We start from the raw sequence: 17,330 nt of genomic DNA on the forward strand, positions 1-17,330 counted from the left end.
GATTTGGTAAAAACTATGGGCCACTTTATTAAATTAACACAGCAATGGCAAGGGCAACCAAACTGCGGCCAAGTCAGGGCCAGGGGTCTCCACAGACTGCTCCCCTGCCTCTTTGCGGGCGAGAGACCCAGCCCCCCAGCCGGAGCTGTGCATCACAGCTCCCACCAGGAAGGCCCAGCAGGGAGGCACGCACCGGAGGGCCCAGTCACCAGATGCGCGTCTCAGCAAAAGGCACCCATCCTATCAAGTCTCCAGGATAGTCTGCACACCCTGGGTCACCAACAACCAAAGGTTGATCCTGCCAGACTCCTAACTCCCCTAACTCCCCAAAAGGGGGATGCTAACTGGTCCTCCCCAGGCCGCATAGCGCCATAAACCCAGTAAAACCTGCCCTCAAAAGTGACCAAGCTATAAAAGGCACCATCCCGAAGCCAATTCCACAATCCACTAATATGCTATGCAGGGTAGGCAAAAAACACACCCCAGTCAAAAGCCAAACAGCCGGAGAGTAAAAAATTCCTACCCGGCCCCTCCATAAAGGAGGCGACCAGCACATTGCCTACATAACAAACAGGGTGGGCGGGAGGGCCGAGCATCGCCGAGGGACTGACAGGAGGGGGCGGAGGCCTATACAGGCATGTTCGAGCCCCGCACCCTCAAAGACGCGCCTAAAAGCACGTCCAAAGTCTGCTCTACCTCCAGGGAGGCAAAACGCTCCCCGGCAGCAAAGCCGTAAGGCGGCAAGCTGCCAGAGATCCGATTGCCCCTATTCCTCAGACCCTGTTGAATGAGGCTGTGGCTGCTCAGGAACAATTGCCCCAAGTCGGAATAAAGAGGCGGACACAAGTGATTTGGTAAAAACTATGGGCCATTTTATTAAATTAACACAGCAACGGCAAGGGCAACCAAACTGTGGCCAGATCAGGGTCAGGGGTCTCCACAGCCTGCTCCCCTGCCTTTTTGCGGGTGAGAGACCCAGCCCCCCCAGCCGGAGCTGTGCGTCACAGCTCCCATCAGACAGACCCAGCAGGCAGGGAGGCACGCACCGGAGGGCCCAGTCACCAGATGCGCGTCTCAGCGAAAGGCACCCATCCGATCGAGTCTCCAGGACAGTCTGCATTCACACACCTCGGGTCACCAACACCCAAAGGTTGATCCTGCCAGACCCCTAACTCCCCAAAAGGGGGAGGCTAACCGGTTCTCCCCAGGCCACATGGCACCGTAAACCCAGTAAAACCAGCCACAACTAAGGCCAAGTCTCTACTTAGGGCTTAGCACCCACCGAAAGGCCCAAAGCCAAACCCAGCCCTTGCCGAAGATCCCTCAGGAAAAGTATATTACCCTTTTCCGAGAGATGCACCCCATCCCCTCTGTAGAGGTCAGGATATTCCGTAGAAATATCCGGATGGGGCAAATAGTGGCCCAAACCACTCTCCAATGCCTTACGAATCTCCTTATTCGCTCTGTAACGAGCCCTCTCAATCCCAGCTGGATTCCAAGCACTGCGCCACACCAAGCGCGGAATCACGACTGACCAAACTATAATGGTACCGGGCCATCTCTTCCTAATGTACTTAAAATCATCTTGAGCTTGCAAGATCAATGCCTTGCCTTTAATCAGCCTGAGATCATTCCCCCCCAGGTGAATAATTAAAACCTGAGGAGGAGGACCCACACACCCATGAAATAAAAGTGGGAGCATGCCAGGCCACTGAAGACCCCGACGCCCCCGCCATTCAACCATAACATATTTGCTGAACTCCCGCTGAGAGCCAACAGCAGTTCTCATAGCTTGATGTGCCGCCCAAAACACATAACTGTGCCCGCAGATGAGAACTCAGCTCCTCCGGTCAGGAACAACAGCATCTAAAGAAAGAAACAGACAAGTTAAAAAACCTAACCATAACTACCCCAGCTCCAAAGAGAAAAGCTAAGAATGGAGCAAAGGACGAATATAACCTTTATAAGCCCGCGACCGCCAATGGCCAAGGCGCTGGATGGATGAAGAAGAATATCCCAAGGCCACGGCCGTAGAGGCCGCCCCAATTTTAAAGGAGTGGGTACCAAACCTCGCTCCAGACAACCCCAACAGAGATAAGGCCCTAGATGTCACTGCCCCAAACTGGTGTTTTGTTAGAGGGCTGCCTCCAGCATGACAAAACAACAACCCTTCGCAGCCCCCCGTACTGCCAAATAATCAGCCAATGTGGACACCAGGCAAAGCTCCGCCTCTGAACACGGACCCAGCTCAAATACAGTCCCAAAGCCCTGTTGGTCTGTCATGGAACGGTGGACGGTAAGAACTGCCTTACACCCCGTTAACCTAACATCCCAAAAAGACAACACCCTGCCTGAAACATCCTTCCTGGAGCTTGCCACTAATTCACTAACCCTAAGTGCCCCCCAAAAAGGCCACCAAAGAGGCTGCATGAAACAAAACAGCCTCAAAGTGAGATGCACAGACTGTGCTCCAAACCCCTTTCAAACCCTTGAGAATCCCAGGAGACATAGGGTTCCTGGTGTCAGGATTAGGCCCGACCTCTCTGGACCACCCTTCCAGCATCTTTCGAATACAAAAATCTGCTGTTTCCTCCTTATACCCCAACGCCTTGCTAGCAAAAGCCAGCGCAGACAGGCGTCCTCTAATTGATCGCACAGCCAATCCCTTACCTTTTAAGTAAACACAGTAGTGGAGCAGTTGCTCCACCGGGAGGGGCCAAACAATGCGATACCCTACCTCAGCCCTAAAGTCTTCAAACTGCCGCATAGCACGTTCGTAAGACTTCCTGGTGCTAGGCGCAATGGCTCGGCCTATCGCTCTGCAGGCCTCGGCTCTCCAATCAGCCTGGGTGCTGATCAAGAGGCATTGCCGCCTCTTGATCAGCACCCGGGGCCAGCTGATGAAACCTCTCCATCTGTTTACGAGAGAGAGTGTCAGCCACCCCGTTGTTCACCCCAGGAACATGCTTGGCCAAAAACAAAATGTTAAGCTGCAGGCAACGCAGAGTGAAGGCCCTCACCAACCTCATAACCCGTTGCGATTTGGATGAAAGGGAATTAATAACATGAACAACAGCCATGTTATCACACCAAAAATGTACGGTGTGATCGATCGACCATATCACTCCCCCACAGCCAAACCACAACCAAAATGGGAAAAAATTCTAAAAATGTGAGATCCCGGCTCAAACCAGCCTTCACCCATGAATCCGGCCACATTTCCACGCACCAGTGTCCATGGAAGTAGACTCCAAAACCTAATGACCCAGCAGCATCAGACATAACCTGAAGCTCCGCCTCAAGTCTCATGTCCTCTCTCCAAAAAGAAATCCCATTAAAGGATTCCAAAAACTCCTGCCACACCTGCAGATCCTCCCTCATGCTGCTGGTAACCCTAGTCCTGTGCTGGGGCAAGCAAAGGCCCGCCATAGCATCACAGAACCTATGCAGAAAAGCCCTACCGGGGCAACCACTTTGCAAGCAAAGTTAAGGTGCCCAACTAACTGCTGAAGCTCAAGAAGCGTAACCTTTTTTTTGAGGAGGAAAGTCTTAATCCTACTCCTTAAATCCTCCAGCTTCTGACCAAGAATCCTGGACGATTGCGCTAGGGTGTCCAACTCAATTCCCAAAAACACAAGGCATTGAGCCGGGCCCTCAGTTTTTTCCTCAGCCAATGGCACACCCAACTCAGCGGCCAGCTCAATAAAGCCAGACAACAACTCAGCGCAACGTCCAGTACCCGCAGGACCCACAAACAGGTAGTCATCCAAATAATGAATGACGTCCTGCAAAGCCACTTTCTCGCACACAGCCCATTCAAGGAATGTGCTGAAACACTCGAAAGCAGCACATGATACAGAGCAGCCCATAGGCAAAGCCCTGTCCATGTAAAATTGCCTGCAAAAGAAAAACCCAAAAGCTGGAAATCATCCAGATGGACAGGGAGTAGGCGAAATGCAGATTTGATATCGCATTTAGCCAGCTCAGCCCCCTGACCACAGCGTCAAACGACGCCCACTGCCTGATCAAAGGTAGTATACCTAACCAAGCAAAGTTCCTCGGGAATCCCATCATTAACAGAAGAACCCTTGGGGTAAGAAATGTGATGAATCAAACGAAATTCACCAGGCGCCTTCTTTAGTACCACCCCCAAAGGGGAAACCCTAAGGTTGACCACTGGAGGACTAGCAAATGGGCCCAAAATCCTGCCCTCAGCCAGCTCCTTGGCAATTTTAGCCTCCACCACATGTTCTAAACCATTAACCGAACTAAGGTTCCGAGACCAAGTTGGCACCCGAGAACCCTGAAAAGGAATTCTAAAATTCAATGTAAAAAACCCTTCAACAAATATAAACTATCAGCCCTATGCGGGTACCTGCTTAGCCACTGCTCAAGAGGCCCCAGCTTTATCGGGCTGGGGCCCTTTTCCAGCTTGGGAAGGGCCCCCACTCCCACCCTGTCTCTTCTGGCCCTTCTGTGGCCAAACTCTTGGACAGTTGTTAAATGAGTGTGGGCTGGTGCACAGGGGGCATTCATGCTTGAACTGGCAAGCTTTGCGATTGCACACCCCCTGTGAGCCAAACTCCCAACAAAGCAAGCGGGATTGAATTGCCTGCCCCGCTGAACTGCGGGAAGATGAAAAAGAAGAAACCTGAGAAGCAGAAGCCATAGCAACTAAATGGCTGCTGTCAGAGCGGTCGCCCAAATTGGGCCATGCCGGTGACGTAACCTGCAGCCACAACTGTTGAGGGATCCGATCCCAGGGGAGGGAAGGGTACAAGGCGGCCCTCATCCTGAATTCCTCGTCATATTGAATCCAGTCCGGTCCACTGAACATCATGTACCCTTTACATATGATGTCCATGTACTGGATCAGCCGCTGAACATCATGTACCCTTTATATATGATGTCCATGTACTGGATCAGCCGCTGAACATCATGTACCCTTTATATATGATGTCCATGTACTGGATCAGCGCTGCCGCCCGCCAGGGCTGACCACGCGCTATCACTCCAGCATAAACAAAAAACCCTGGAAGCCAATTGGCCCAGGTCTGGTCAACCTTTCTCGTTTTTAGCTTCTCCTTCTCCTTATCATCAAGCTCCTCCTTGTCTTTCTTTTCTAACTCCCAAAATAAAAGGGAGAGTATAAGCACATATTCCCCTTTTAGTATCTTTTCTCTTGTGGCCGGCAATAGGTGATCGCCCAAAGGTAAGGCAACCTCACCAAAGGGCAAAGCACTGAAAGGAACAGAAGCATATGGGGAGGGTAAACCCCAACCCCCGGCTAAGGAAGGTGCAACCCCCTGCTGCCCTGTCCCAGGCCAATTCCCCCATGATCCAAACTGACCCTGTGGCCAGACTCAACTAGCCTGAGGCCCCACACCCCCAACAGAAAAAGTATTTGCACTCCCAGGAGCAAGACGCGCCTAAAAGCGCATCCGAAGTACGCTCTCCCTCCAGGGAGGCAAAACGCTCCCTGGCAGCAAAGCCACGAGGCGGCAAGCTGCCGGAGATCCGATTGTGTCATGTGTGGGTTGTACCCTCTGTATTATTTTTCATATACAGGTTCATTGAAACCCAAGTAGTAGAGAAACTTCCTAGTCATGATATTTTGACTTGTAATGTTGTGTTTCTAGGGCTTAAAGTAACCAGAGCCATGGATCTGGCAAGAGCCTAGTGCTGCATAATCTAATTAGCTAAATGGACTACTCTCATTTTCTTAGTTCTAAGATCAGCTTGCCCAGCCAGGTATGCACAAAGTTAACAGTTGAATAAAAGTCAACTTCACTTTATTTTGTTCTGAAAAGAAATAGTTGAAGACTATTCCAGTTTGAAAACTTGCATTATTTTTATAAACCAGTTTGCTCAATAAAATTATCATTTAATTCTTTGTGATTTTTAGTAATTAAGATGGAAGTAGCAGGAGGAAAAATTCTTCAGGAGATTTGTAGGAATGTTTAACTTTCACTTTCCTTAAAAGAAAGAATAATCTGTTCTTAATGGAATAGCATAGGACCTTTTTTAAGTTTGACAAGTAGAGGCCAATGAAAAGCTCTGAACTTTTCAAACAGAATGCAGTAAGCATGAAAGTTAATCTTTTAAAAGTAAACTTGTTTCCTACTTGGTTCCCAGTTTTCATACATAACAGCGCACTAACTTTGGCTATTGCTTGCTTTTTCCTTGACGTACTACTGTGTCCTATTCAATTCATTAACATATGGTACAGTAAGATGCCAACACAGTGTCATTGTGGCCACTCAGCCTAGACAGCGGCTGCTTTCCCTACAAGGAATATATATCTCAGCTGTAATAATCTGGCTCAAAGTTGTTCACCAAGACCTGTTTGTCATCTTTTCCAATTAGAGCTGGCTACTGATCGTCACTCATTAGATGCCTTCTCCGTTGTCCTGTTGCCCATATAGCTAAATTGTAATGGGTATCTCCATTACCTTTAAAGCCCTATATGACCAGGGGCCAGAAAACCTTCAGGACCACCTCTCCCCATATGAGCCCTGCAGGAACTTAAAATCTATTAATCAACATCTCCTGATGGTCCCTGGCCCCAGGGATGTCTGACTTGCCTCAATGAGGGCCAGGGCCTTTTCAGCACTGGCCCCTACCTGGTAGAATGAGCTTCCATTAGAGATCAGGATCTTGCAGGACCTGTTACAGTTTCCCAGGGCCCGCAAGATAGAGATTTTCCACCAAGCTTTTAGTTGAGGCAACAGGTGTTCACTTCTTAGTCGGCCTCCCGTTCAGTGATCTCAGATCCGAATGGCCTCCTGGGAACCAACTGATTCTTGCTGAGATATGTTGAGGCACCGGTTATTTTAGACTGATTGTTGCTTTTAGATATGTTTTTAGATACATTTTAATTGTTGATTTGTTTATGCTGTGAATGTTATGATAGAACCCATCCTGAGCCTCCTTGTGGGGATGACGAGATACAAATCGAATAAAATAAATAGTGTGGAGGATCCAAAACCCTTTATATCCCAGGTAAACAGACACAGCTCTAAAAGTAAAGCAGTGAACTTTGGAGGTGTGCGTGTGCGGAAGAAAGGGGAGCAGGGAGCTGAGTATTTCTCTGCCTCTTCTTGTTAGAGCAGGGATGGGGAACCTTTTTTTCCGCCAAGGGCCATTTGGATATTTATAACATCATTCACGGACCATACAAAACTATCAGCTTAAAAAACAGTGATCTGTCGAGGGAGAATGATTCAGACTGGTAAAATTAATGCCAATAATTGTTTTTCTATTTGAAGTCATGGGGAGAGCCTGATTTGGCACACACACCCGACCCACCGGCCTAGGCAAATGCCTAGGTCCGGGGCTTTTTTTGATAGAAAAAGCCCAGCAGGAATTCATTAGCATATTAGACCACATCCCCTAATATTAGCATATTAGGTCACGCACTCATTAGCATATTAGGCCACACCATCTGGGATAATCAAGTGCAAATTAAACTGGTGGTAGCTGAGTAATAAAATAAAAGGGGGGGAAGAAAGGAGAATAAAAGAAAATAAATAAATGGGGGAAGAAAGGGAAATAAACAAATGGGGAAAAGAAAGGGGAGAAGAAAGAGACATAAAGAAAGGTGGGGAAGAAATGGAAATAAATGGAAATAAAGAAATGGGGGAAGAAAAGATAATAAAGGAAAAGAAAGAAGGGGAAAGAAGGGAATAAAGGGGAAAAGAAAGGGAGATAAAGAAAGGGGGATTAAGGGAAACAAAGAAATTGGGAGAAGAAATAGAAGAAAGGGAAATAAAGAAATGAGGGGGAAACTTACCTGAACTGTGACAGTGACTTTTCCAGGCCCCGCAGCCGTCCTGGCCAGCCAGCCAGGCCCCAGGGAGGCTGCTGCACAGTGTGGCTGTGCCTCACGATTCTCACCAGCCAGCCGGACCCCAGGGAGGCTGCAATGTGGCTTGGATCGGCCCAGCAATCCCTGAGGGCCAGACCAAGTGGTCTCTAGGGCCGTAAATGGCCCTCGGAACGGACATTCCCCACTTCTGTGCTAGAGAAACATAATGGTGAGTGGAAGCTGTTACAGTTCCTGCATAACTTGAAGAGTTTTGTTAGAGACTTTTTGTGATAGAGGATAGATGTGGTGGATGTTATCAGTTGTCTGGCAAACGCAGTTGTCTGACAAACGCAGAATCACTAGGCACATATATGGCCTGGATTTTGATTTTAATTATTTGGGGAGGATTTTAGAACTTTTTCTCAAGCAGAGATTCACATAGTTCATTTCCATGAATGTAAGTATTGTAACATCTCTTTTGAATGCTGGATTTTCCATTCACAGTTGTGATATGAGATTTTTAAAGCCTAATAATTTCTGAAGCTATACCTTCCAACTAATGTTCTATATTTCAAGACAAACTATTTTGGACTGTAAGTAGAGAGAAGCCAAGGCAGAGAAGCACCAGCTTCTCAGGAATGTTGTACAGTGCAGGTGTGTATATGAGAATCCATTTACAACAATGTAAAACTTGAAAATGTTTTGTTTCTTTGCAGACTGCATCTTCAGCTATTAAAGGAGCCATACAACTGGGAATAGGATACACAGTGGGTAACCTCACCTCTAAGCCAGACAGAGATGTACTTATGCAAGATTTCTATGTAGTAGAAAGTGTATTTCTTCCCAGGTGAGGACAACATTAGTTTCTTTTCTCCAAATAAAACATCCATGCTTTATTTACGTATGTATTATGATTTTCACCATTGTTTCTTCAAATAATTAATTCTTCTGCTTCATTATATTACTTTTTCTAGTACATTGATGATATATGTTGAAGAACAATTTTATATTTTCCAGCTGCAAGCAAAGAAGCATTGTTTTGTGAGCATTAAATCAGTATAATAGATGGAAGGACATAATTTCATGTACAATGAAGATTTTATAGGAGAAATAAATGAGCCTGTGTTTTGCAGAATATAATGTTGCAATAGCAAATGCAAATTTAAAATACACGTTCAGTTTATGGTTAGAATATGGGTTGGATCCTGCCAATTTTTTCAATTAAACTCACTGAATTTCCCTTCTTACTACACCCCTATTCCACATGCCTTTTCTCCATGACTTGGTGGTCAAATAGGATCCCTTGCTCTTTCACCAGTAACAAAGCTGGCTTCATATATGTTTAAAGGAAGAAGGTTGTGTGTGTGGGTTTGAGAATGGTGGAAGATGGTGCTAAAATGATATGTCAATTAGAGCACTCAATTTTCCTAACAGAATTTAATAGCTGCATTATTCTGCAGAGTCCTCTCTTTTAGCACATAGGAGCCTGTGGAGCAACCATGATTCACCCATTTGACTAAACAAAGTTGTACTATAATCATGCAGAAGTAATAGATAGGAGAAAGGAGATTGGGTTTACACAAAATATAGTTCTGAGAGACCGTTCAAAACATCTCCAAAATGTGAAGCACTTTAACATGTTTAACACTTTAACTGTTAACATGTTAATAGTTGGGAGTAATAATTCTTAATGGAGACTGTGAGGAACCCCGGTCAGAGGCTTCACTTGGGAGGGCGATTACTTTAAATTTCTCCCCAGTCACCTTCCCTCAGTTCCTCAGTCAGACTAACATAAATCCTGTCAGAACTAATAATAATTGGCACCAGATGGTTTTAACGTTAAACAACAAAATATTTATTAGGTAACAAAAGGCAAGGGAGAGGGATGAAATAATATTGATTATTACTGTTCAGTATTCCAAAGGCAAATCAGATGGCAGCTGGTTTGCAGGATAAATCACTTACAGAGAATAGAGTCTAATCAGGCTGAGGTAAAATATAACAAAACCTTGGCAAAAGATCTTAAAAATAAACAATAAACCAGGCAGGTTTCAGAGTTCCATTAGACTCTACTTCACCCAGGCTATCTGTGCCTTCTGGGCACTCAGAATGCTGTGTCTTCAGATATACTGAAGACTTCACTCGAAGACCCCCTGGCTCAGACTAAAAATCCTGAGGTGATTTTCTGCTGAGCAAACCTCCAAAGGATACTTTTCCGTTGCTTGGGCAACATTCCAGCCAATCAGTGCAAGCCTATTTCTCTGCTACTCAGGTTAAGGGCCTGAGTCCGTCACATGTCCCACCCTTTAAGAACATTGTGTATGGGTAAAGTTATCTGACTTTTCCCAGAACAATGGGCATATGCAAAACAATAAACCAAACCCTTGTTACAGGATTTCAAACACACCAAAAATATCCGTAACACCATATAAACACATTGCATTACAACCGTATAAAAAACAGACTTACCAAACACTATATACAAAGTTTTCAGGTTTTCTTTGTCATACAAGCATATGGTTACTATTGCATTCTGGATAATGCATCAGCTGTTACGTTCTCTTTACCTTGGATGTGCTGTATGTCAAAGTTGTAGTCCTGGAGTTGCAAACTCCACCTCACTAGCTTGCTGTTTGTGTTTTTTATCTGATTCAAGCACCTGAGTGGTGAATGATCTGTGTACAGTGTGAACTTCCTTCCCCATAGGTACTGTTTTAATTTACCTACGGCCCACACAATTGCCAAGCACTCTTTTTCAATCACCGAGAGGTGCTGTTCCCTCTCTTATCAGTTTTCTACTTTTGTACAGGATGGGATGTTGAAGATGAAGATATTAGAAGATATTGGATTTATATCCCACCCTCCACTCCGAAGAGTCTCAGAGCGGCTCACAATCTCCTTTACCTTCCTCCCCTACAACAGACACCCTGTGAGGTGGGTGGGGCTGGAGAGGGCCCTCACAGCAACTGCCCTTTCAAGGACAACCTCTGCCAGAACTATGGCGGACCCAAGGCCATGCTAGCAGGTGCAAGTGGAGGAGTGGGGAATCAAACCCGATTCTCCCAGATAAGAGTCCGCACACTTAACCACTACACCAAACTGGCTCTCAACTTTCATGTTGATGACCATCCTCCCCACACTGACTCAGCATTGCACCTATACCAATGTTTGATGCATTGGTGTATAAAATAAATTCTTTGTTAAAGTCAGGTGCTCTCAACACTGGTTCAGTGGTCAGAACCACTTTCAGATGCTCCAAAGCTTTCTGACACTCTGCATTCCAGTTAACTGGATCAGGGTTCTTTTTCTTTGTGCATTCACATAGTAGGGCTGCTATGGCACTGAACTCTGGTATAAACCTTCTGTACTAGCCCACCATTCCTATGAATGCCCTTATCTGTTTCTTGGTGGTGGGTCTGGGCCACTCTTGGATGGTTTGCACCTTGCCCCAATCAGCTTTATTCTCCCACCACCCAGCACATGCCCTAAATATTTCACCTGAGTCATGGCTAGCTAATACTTTGACGCTTTTACAGTCAAACCTTTTTCTTTTGTCCGCCGGAACACTCTACCTCTACCTTGGGTGACTCTTCCCCAACCAGACCTTTCAAAACTGGGGTTCCCCCCTCCTTTAGGCTTTAACACTCTGTGGCTTACACTAAGGGCCTTATGGGCCACAACATAAGGTCCTTTCCCGGCAGTGTCCCGTTCATTTTTTCTCCTGACCTTCATCACTAGCACAGGGTCCCCGGCCTTGGATTCATACCACTCCTTCCGGTGCTGCTGTGGTCTTCTCATGTTGTCTGTAGTCTCCTCTTTGGGCCCTCGTTCCTGGTTCTGGAACTCTGGCAGGCAGGTGATGATATCCATCTCCTGGATGCTCTCTCGCCCTGACCAAGCTGCCTTTAGGTTGTTGATGGTCCTCTGGCTTGTCGATCATATGGAAGCTCAAACGAACTGGAACTCTCCTGGGGTACCTCCCTGTACCCAAACAGCAGTCGTTGCACACACTGGCGTCTGGCACTGGGATGCTTGGTGTGTGGATCTCATGGTTGGTGCTACTGGCTTTCAAACTCCTGGCAGACTGGAGTTTTCTTCCTGCTCAGCCAAGTACTCAGCTGCAGGAAGACTGGGCAACAATGTCTCTCTGCAGTCAGTGGCTGCTTGCTTTGGTGACTGTTCAGTTAATATAAACTGCTGTGTCTCTTTGCTGCTAATCTTGACATTGTCTGTGGCTTCCCCTTCGCGCTTGGTTTGGGATGCCAGGTCATTCCCTAACAGGACTGGGACATCAATGTCCTTTAGCACTCCTAACCTCCATGTGCCTTGGAAGCTGTTGTAGGAGATAGGAACCTCTGCCAAAGCCACCTTGAAAGGAGGTCCACATATGCCTTTCACAATATAAGTCTGTCCTGGCAAATACTGATGGTGTTGCACTAACTCAGGCCTTATTGAAGAGACTTCTGCCCCTGTGTCTCTATACGCCTTCTCTGGCTTGCCATTTACAGTCACAGTCCTGAAGTACTTCTGACACAACTCCTCCTGCACTTTCCATACACTCATGACGCTAGCTGTCTTTCTTGCTGAGGGCTTTCTGGGGGTGTAGGGGCTTCAAGCACTGGGTGTGTACATTGGCACTTTACATCATTCACAGTCTTTGGGGCTTATGGAACCTTCCCCCTCTCTGGTTTAGGACAAAACCTTCTTACGTGCCCTTCTTGTGGCAATTATAGCAAACTATCATCCCCCTTCTGACTTGTGGAGGACTGGCCTGCCTGGCAGGGATGTTGTTTTCGAGCATAGATTTTTCTGAGGGAGCCCACTCTTTGGTTTTTTTGGATGGTGCCACCCACATAGACATACCCAAGTCCCCCTCTATCTCATCAAGGATGGTGGCTGCCTCCTCCACAGTTTTTAACTTTTTGTCTTTAAGGACTCATTTGAACTGAGGAGGGATCAGGCTGTAAAATTGCTCCAGCCCTACCAAGTTCCTTAGCTCCTCAAAGGTGCTTACTTTGCTGCCTTTTACCCACCTATTGAGGGCTCTGTCCAGCCTGCACCCCATCTGGAAATATGTCTCCTCAGACTTCCTTTTGATTTCACGGAAGGTTTTTCTGCTTTGCTCTGCCGTAAAACCAAATCTGATCGTGACCCTTTCCTTGAACAGGGTATAATTTGATGTCTCATCGTCCCTCATCTCTGAGTATATCTCACTCAGGCCACCACAGATCTGAGGGTGTAAATAAAGCATCCTGCCCCCATCAGCGATGTGCAGATCATGGCATGTCCTCTCAAAGCTAAAGAGGAATGCCTCCACATCGTCTCCCTTGTTGTACTTGGGAAACTTTTTCTGTTCTACAGGAGGCCTGTCCCTGTGAGGACTAGGGAATTCTGCCCTCACTTGGATTTCTTTGATTTTGAGTTCATATAACTCTTTTTCTTGTTCTCTCTGCTCCTGTTCTGCCTGTATTGTGGCCATTTGTAACTGGTATTCTCTTTCTGCCTTTTCTCTTTCTAATCTCTCCATTCTCTCAGCCTTTTCTCTCTCTACTTCAAGTCTTTCCCGCTCTAATCTCTCCGTTTTCTCAGACTCTTTCTCAGCTGCTTCAATTCTGGCTCTTTTGTTCTGTATTCTCATTCTTTCTAAATCCTGACTGGGGTTCTCCACAGCAGCTCCCTCCTCAGGCTGGCCATAATCTCTGTTTGCTTTTCCCGCCTTTTGTGGTGGTGAAATTTCTGACAGGAATTTCTACTCAAAAATAGTTCTGAGGTATAAAAATATAAATATTTGCTTTAATTTTCCATGGGTATTTATGGATAATGGCGCTGCCATCAATTGTGAGGAACCCCGGTCAGAGGCTTTACTCGGGAGGGCGACCACTTTAAAATTTCTCCCCGGTTACCTTCCCTCAGTCCCTCAGTAACAATCCCAGAAATCCTGTCAGATCTATTAATAATTGGCACCAGACGGTTCTAAAGTTAAAAACCACAAAATATTTATTAGGTAACAAAAGGCAAGGGAGAGGGATGAAATAATATTGATTATAACTGTTCAATATTCACAAGGTAAATCGATTGGCAGCTGGTTAGCAGAATAAATCAATTACAGAGAGTAGAGATTTTTCAGGCTGAGGTAAAAATATAACAAAGCTTTGTCAGAATATCTTTAAAATAAACAATTAACCAGGCAGGTTTCAGAGTCCCACTAGACTCTACTTCACATAGGCAGTCTGTGCCTTTTGGGCACTCAGAATGCTGTTTCTTCAGATGTTTTACCCTAACTTAGGCAGTGCCAAATCATATAAATAACAAACTTCAATCACTCTTTCACACACACATAGAGAACTCCTGATTAGTGTCAGTATTCTCCTTCACAGTCCCTTTCACACTAGCTATCTTCCAGGATTCGCACCCCTCAATACCGATGTGTCTCAGCCCCCACAGCTAGTCCTCTGGACTGAGTCCTGGGCAACCCTGCTGACCACCAGAATCCAGTTCTTCCCTCAGTGTGTATTTGTGTGATCTAGTTGTACCTGGAGATTGCCTGATACACTGGCAAAATCTCCCTCAGAGAGTTTCAAACCATCTGAAAACTCCCTCTTCCAGACAGGATCCACTCAGCTCTGTCTCCCACAAGCAGCTCAGCCACTCTGGCCGCTCTCAGCCCCTCGTCCAGTTGGTTTTACAACTTCTCGGCCTAAGCCCACTGTCTTTACTTCAGACTAGTATACTGAAGACTTCACTCGAAGACCCCCTGGCTCAGACTAAAAATCCTGAGGTGATTTTCTGCTGAGCAAACCTTCTTTCCTTGCTTGGGCAACATTCCAGCCAATCGCTGCAAGCCTGTTTCTCAGCTACTCAGGCTAAGGGCCTGAGTCTGTCACAGAGGCAACCTACAGGAAGCAACCTCAAATATATCAGAGCGCAGGCAAGGCTAGAACCTGTCCTCTGCGCTGTAATAGTTACTTACTTACAGAAATTGTCCAAGCTGGTTATCCTCCTTTCGGCAAGCCAAAGTCAGCACTACTATATTGGGATTCTGTCACCTCATTGTTCTGTATGTGCAGACCAGGACATTTAGTTGAGAAGGCTGTGGATCACTGGCAGTGTATTGTGAACACAATCTGGTAATATTTGTCAGAGTTGTGAGAGTTTGCTAAAGACAATGTCAAGTTGCTTAGATGCAGAATTTGTATTCAGTCCCCAGCACTCTATTATGACAATGAAGAGGCATTGTTACAATAGATTCTGCCTACTTGAAATTCAGTAAAGGAGTCCTGTTTGCATTCCAGTACAATGACACTGATTCACCAATGTAATTGAGCTGCTTCACAAGATAGCCAACAGATGCTTTCCTTGATTAAGTAATTATGCTAAAGCAAAACTTGTACACAGTTCTCTGCCTATAAAACTGCCCTTTTTCTATGCAGCTAGGTTTAATAGCCAAACCCCACAGCACCAGAATGTCTGTAAGCAATTGCTTCACTTTTGAGATGAGTAATTCTGTTTGTGGTACTCAGCTACTTAGGTATTTCCAATCAGATGTGATTTCTGGAATAGTCATATATGGAATAGTTATGTTGAGAGATACCAAATGGGGTTCTGGAAAAAAATGTTAGGAAATTAACAGTGCTATCCTAAGAGTTAAAAGCCTTCTAAGTCCATTGAGGTCAGTGAGTGTAGAAAAGTATAACTGTTTAGCATACTGTAGTAAATATAGCAGATCCAGCTGTGTTGTACAACATTGGTACTAAGAAATACTGTGCACCTCCATAGACTTTTGCATCCTTGCTCTAGATTATCAGTGTAACAAAGCAAAATTTACACTTTTATGTCTGTTTCTAGCAGATAATTATTTTGGTTCAGTCGGTTTCTCTGCAGGACAGACAGTGCAAACTATTTCAAATGCAAGGGATATTTTTTAATCTTTTAAAATCTACTCTCTTTCTTTCTTTTAGCTTTATTCCTACCAAATTGATCAGAAAGAATTTTGTAGCTTATTGGCTTTTGGAGGTTGCCTAAATGTAGTTGTAGTATCCCACCATAGAGGTTTGAATGAAATAAATTTGGAGGTGAAATGTAAATGATACAAATGTTGGATATACACTGTGTTTGCTGACAGTGCCAATGGTGTAAATATATGAGTGAAGGCTTGTGTTGCATTTGGGTAATGCCATGTAGTTGCATTGAGATGGCATGCAAATGAAGTCTCATATTCCTTGCAGAAAGAAATTTCCTAGGCAAATTCAGTAGTTTTGCTCTCCTCTTCTAATGCCACAGCTGTAACTAGTTGCTGTACTTTTGAGATAAGAGATGAAGACTATTCGTTCTGTTTCTGGTGCTCACTTATTCTGGAGTTTCCAAATAGATTCTGATTTCTGGGATAGTTATCAGATTTTTATTGTATACCTGCAGTAGGCTTCCCCACCCTCCCGCCCTGGCAGGGGACCCCAGGATTTCCAGCCTCTTCCCCTACTCCCCCAAAAAAATGGAAGCGGGGGGAGGGGGGAAATGGCGCCAAGGAGCATGGCGAGCCGCCCCATCTCGGAGCGGGTGACCCCGCTGCGTTGCCGCCGCCTCTTCTCCGCTTCACCGTAGCTGCTCCTCCGAGATGGGCTCAGGCTGAGATGAAGCGGAGAAGAGGCGGCAGCAGCACAGCGGGGTCGCCTGCTCCGCTCCGCCTCTGAGGTAAATCACCTCAGAGGCCGAGTCCAAGCATGCAGCGAGTGACTCAGGTAGGGAGAGGTGGCGGCCCGCGATCGTTCCCTCTTATTTCCCTCCCTGCTCCTCCCTTCCCGGGAGACAGACGCCACCCCCTTTGCTTTCTTTTCTCTCTCGGCAGAAAATGTCCGTGCTGCAGTTCAACCTGGGACCTGCCAAGGAGCCGCTGGGCTTCATCAAGGCCTTGGAATGGGGAAGCCGGGGGTATGCATAGGAAGGGGGGGTCGCTCCTTTTGGGGGGAGCGCTACGTGCACCGCAGCCAGGTCAACCAGGAAGGCAGGATCCACCCCGCGATTACACCAGGGCGCCTCTGCGCCTGCTGGTTCTTCCCCCCTCTCCCTGGGTCCGATTGGAAGCCCAGGTGTGGCCTCGGGCCTGGACTTTGAGACTAGAATTGCAAGCGGTAAGCAATCTGCCCCCCCCCCAACTATTTACTATTCTGAACGCTTTGCATGTTTCTTACAGGTTGGGGCTGCTTAGCTGTTTGTGCTTCCAAACAGAGCACGTGCTTCGGATTGAGTGCAAGGAAGCGGGAGGGGGGGGGAGGGGGAGAGTTGTTATTTTAAATCTGTTTTAGTGAATCTGCTTTATGACTCTTCCTGAGTGGGGGTAGCTCTTAAAAAGGAATGTGAAAGCGCAAATCAGCCTTATATGCAGATGGTCATGTTCAAAACTATGCTGATAGTTCAAGTAGTTGTGTTACTGACCTCAAACTTCCCAGAGCGTGCCATTCCTTTAAATGTGATGGCCGGAACTCCCTTTGGAGTTCAGTTATGCTTGTCACGACCTTGATCTTGGCTC

At 46.3% G+C, this 17,330-nt stretch overlaps 1 protein-coding gene across 1 annotated transcript in view; it reads left to right on the forward strand.

The window, feature by feature from the left end:
- PIP5K1B (phosphatidylinositol-4-phosphate 5-kinase type 1 beta) overlaps positions 1–17,330 on the forward strand; it is a 150,857-nt gene that overhangs the window by 66,921 nt on the left and 66,606 nt on the right. The window contains exon 4 of the mRNA XM_060237430.1: positions 8,524–8,654. Within this exon, the coding sequence (XP_060093413.1) occupies positions 8,524–8,654 (131 nt within the window). The remainder of the gene's footprint in view (positions 1–8,523; positions 8,655–17,330) is intronic.

The sequence above is a fragment of the Heteronotia binoei genome, chromosome 4, assembly GCF_032191835.1.
Source record: "Heteronotia binoei isolate CCM8104 ecotype False Entrance Well chromosome 4, APGP_CSIRO_Hbin_v1, whole genome shotgun sequence".
Lineage (NCBI taxonomy): Eukaryota > Metazoa > Chordata > Lepidosauria > Squamata > Gekkonidae > Heteronotia > Heteronotia binoei.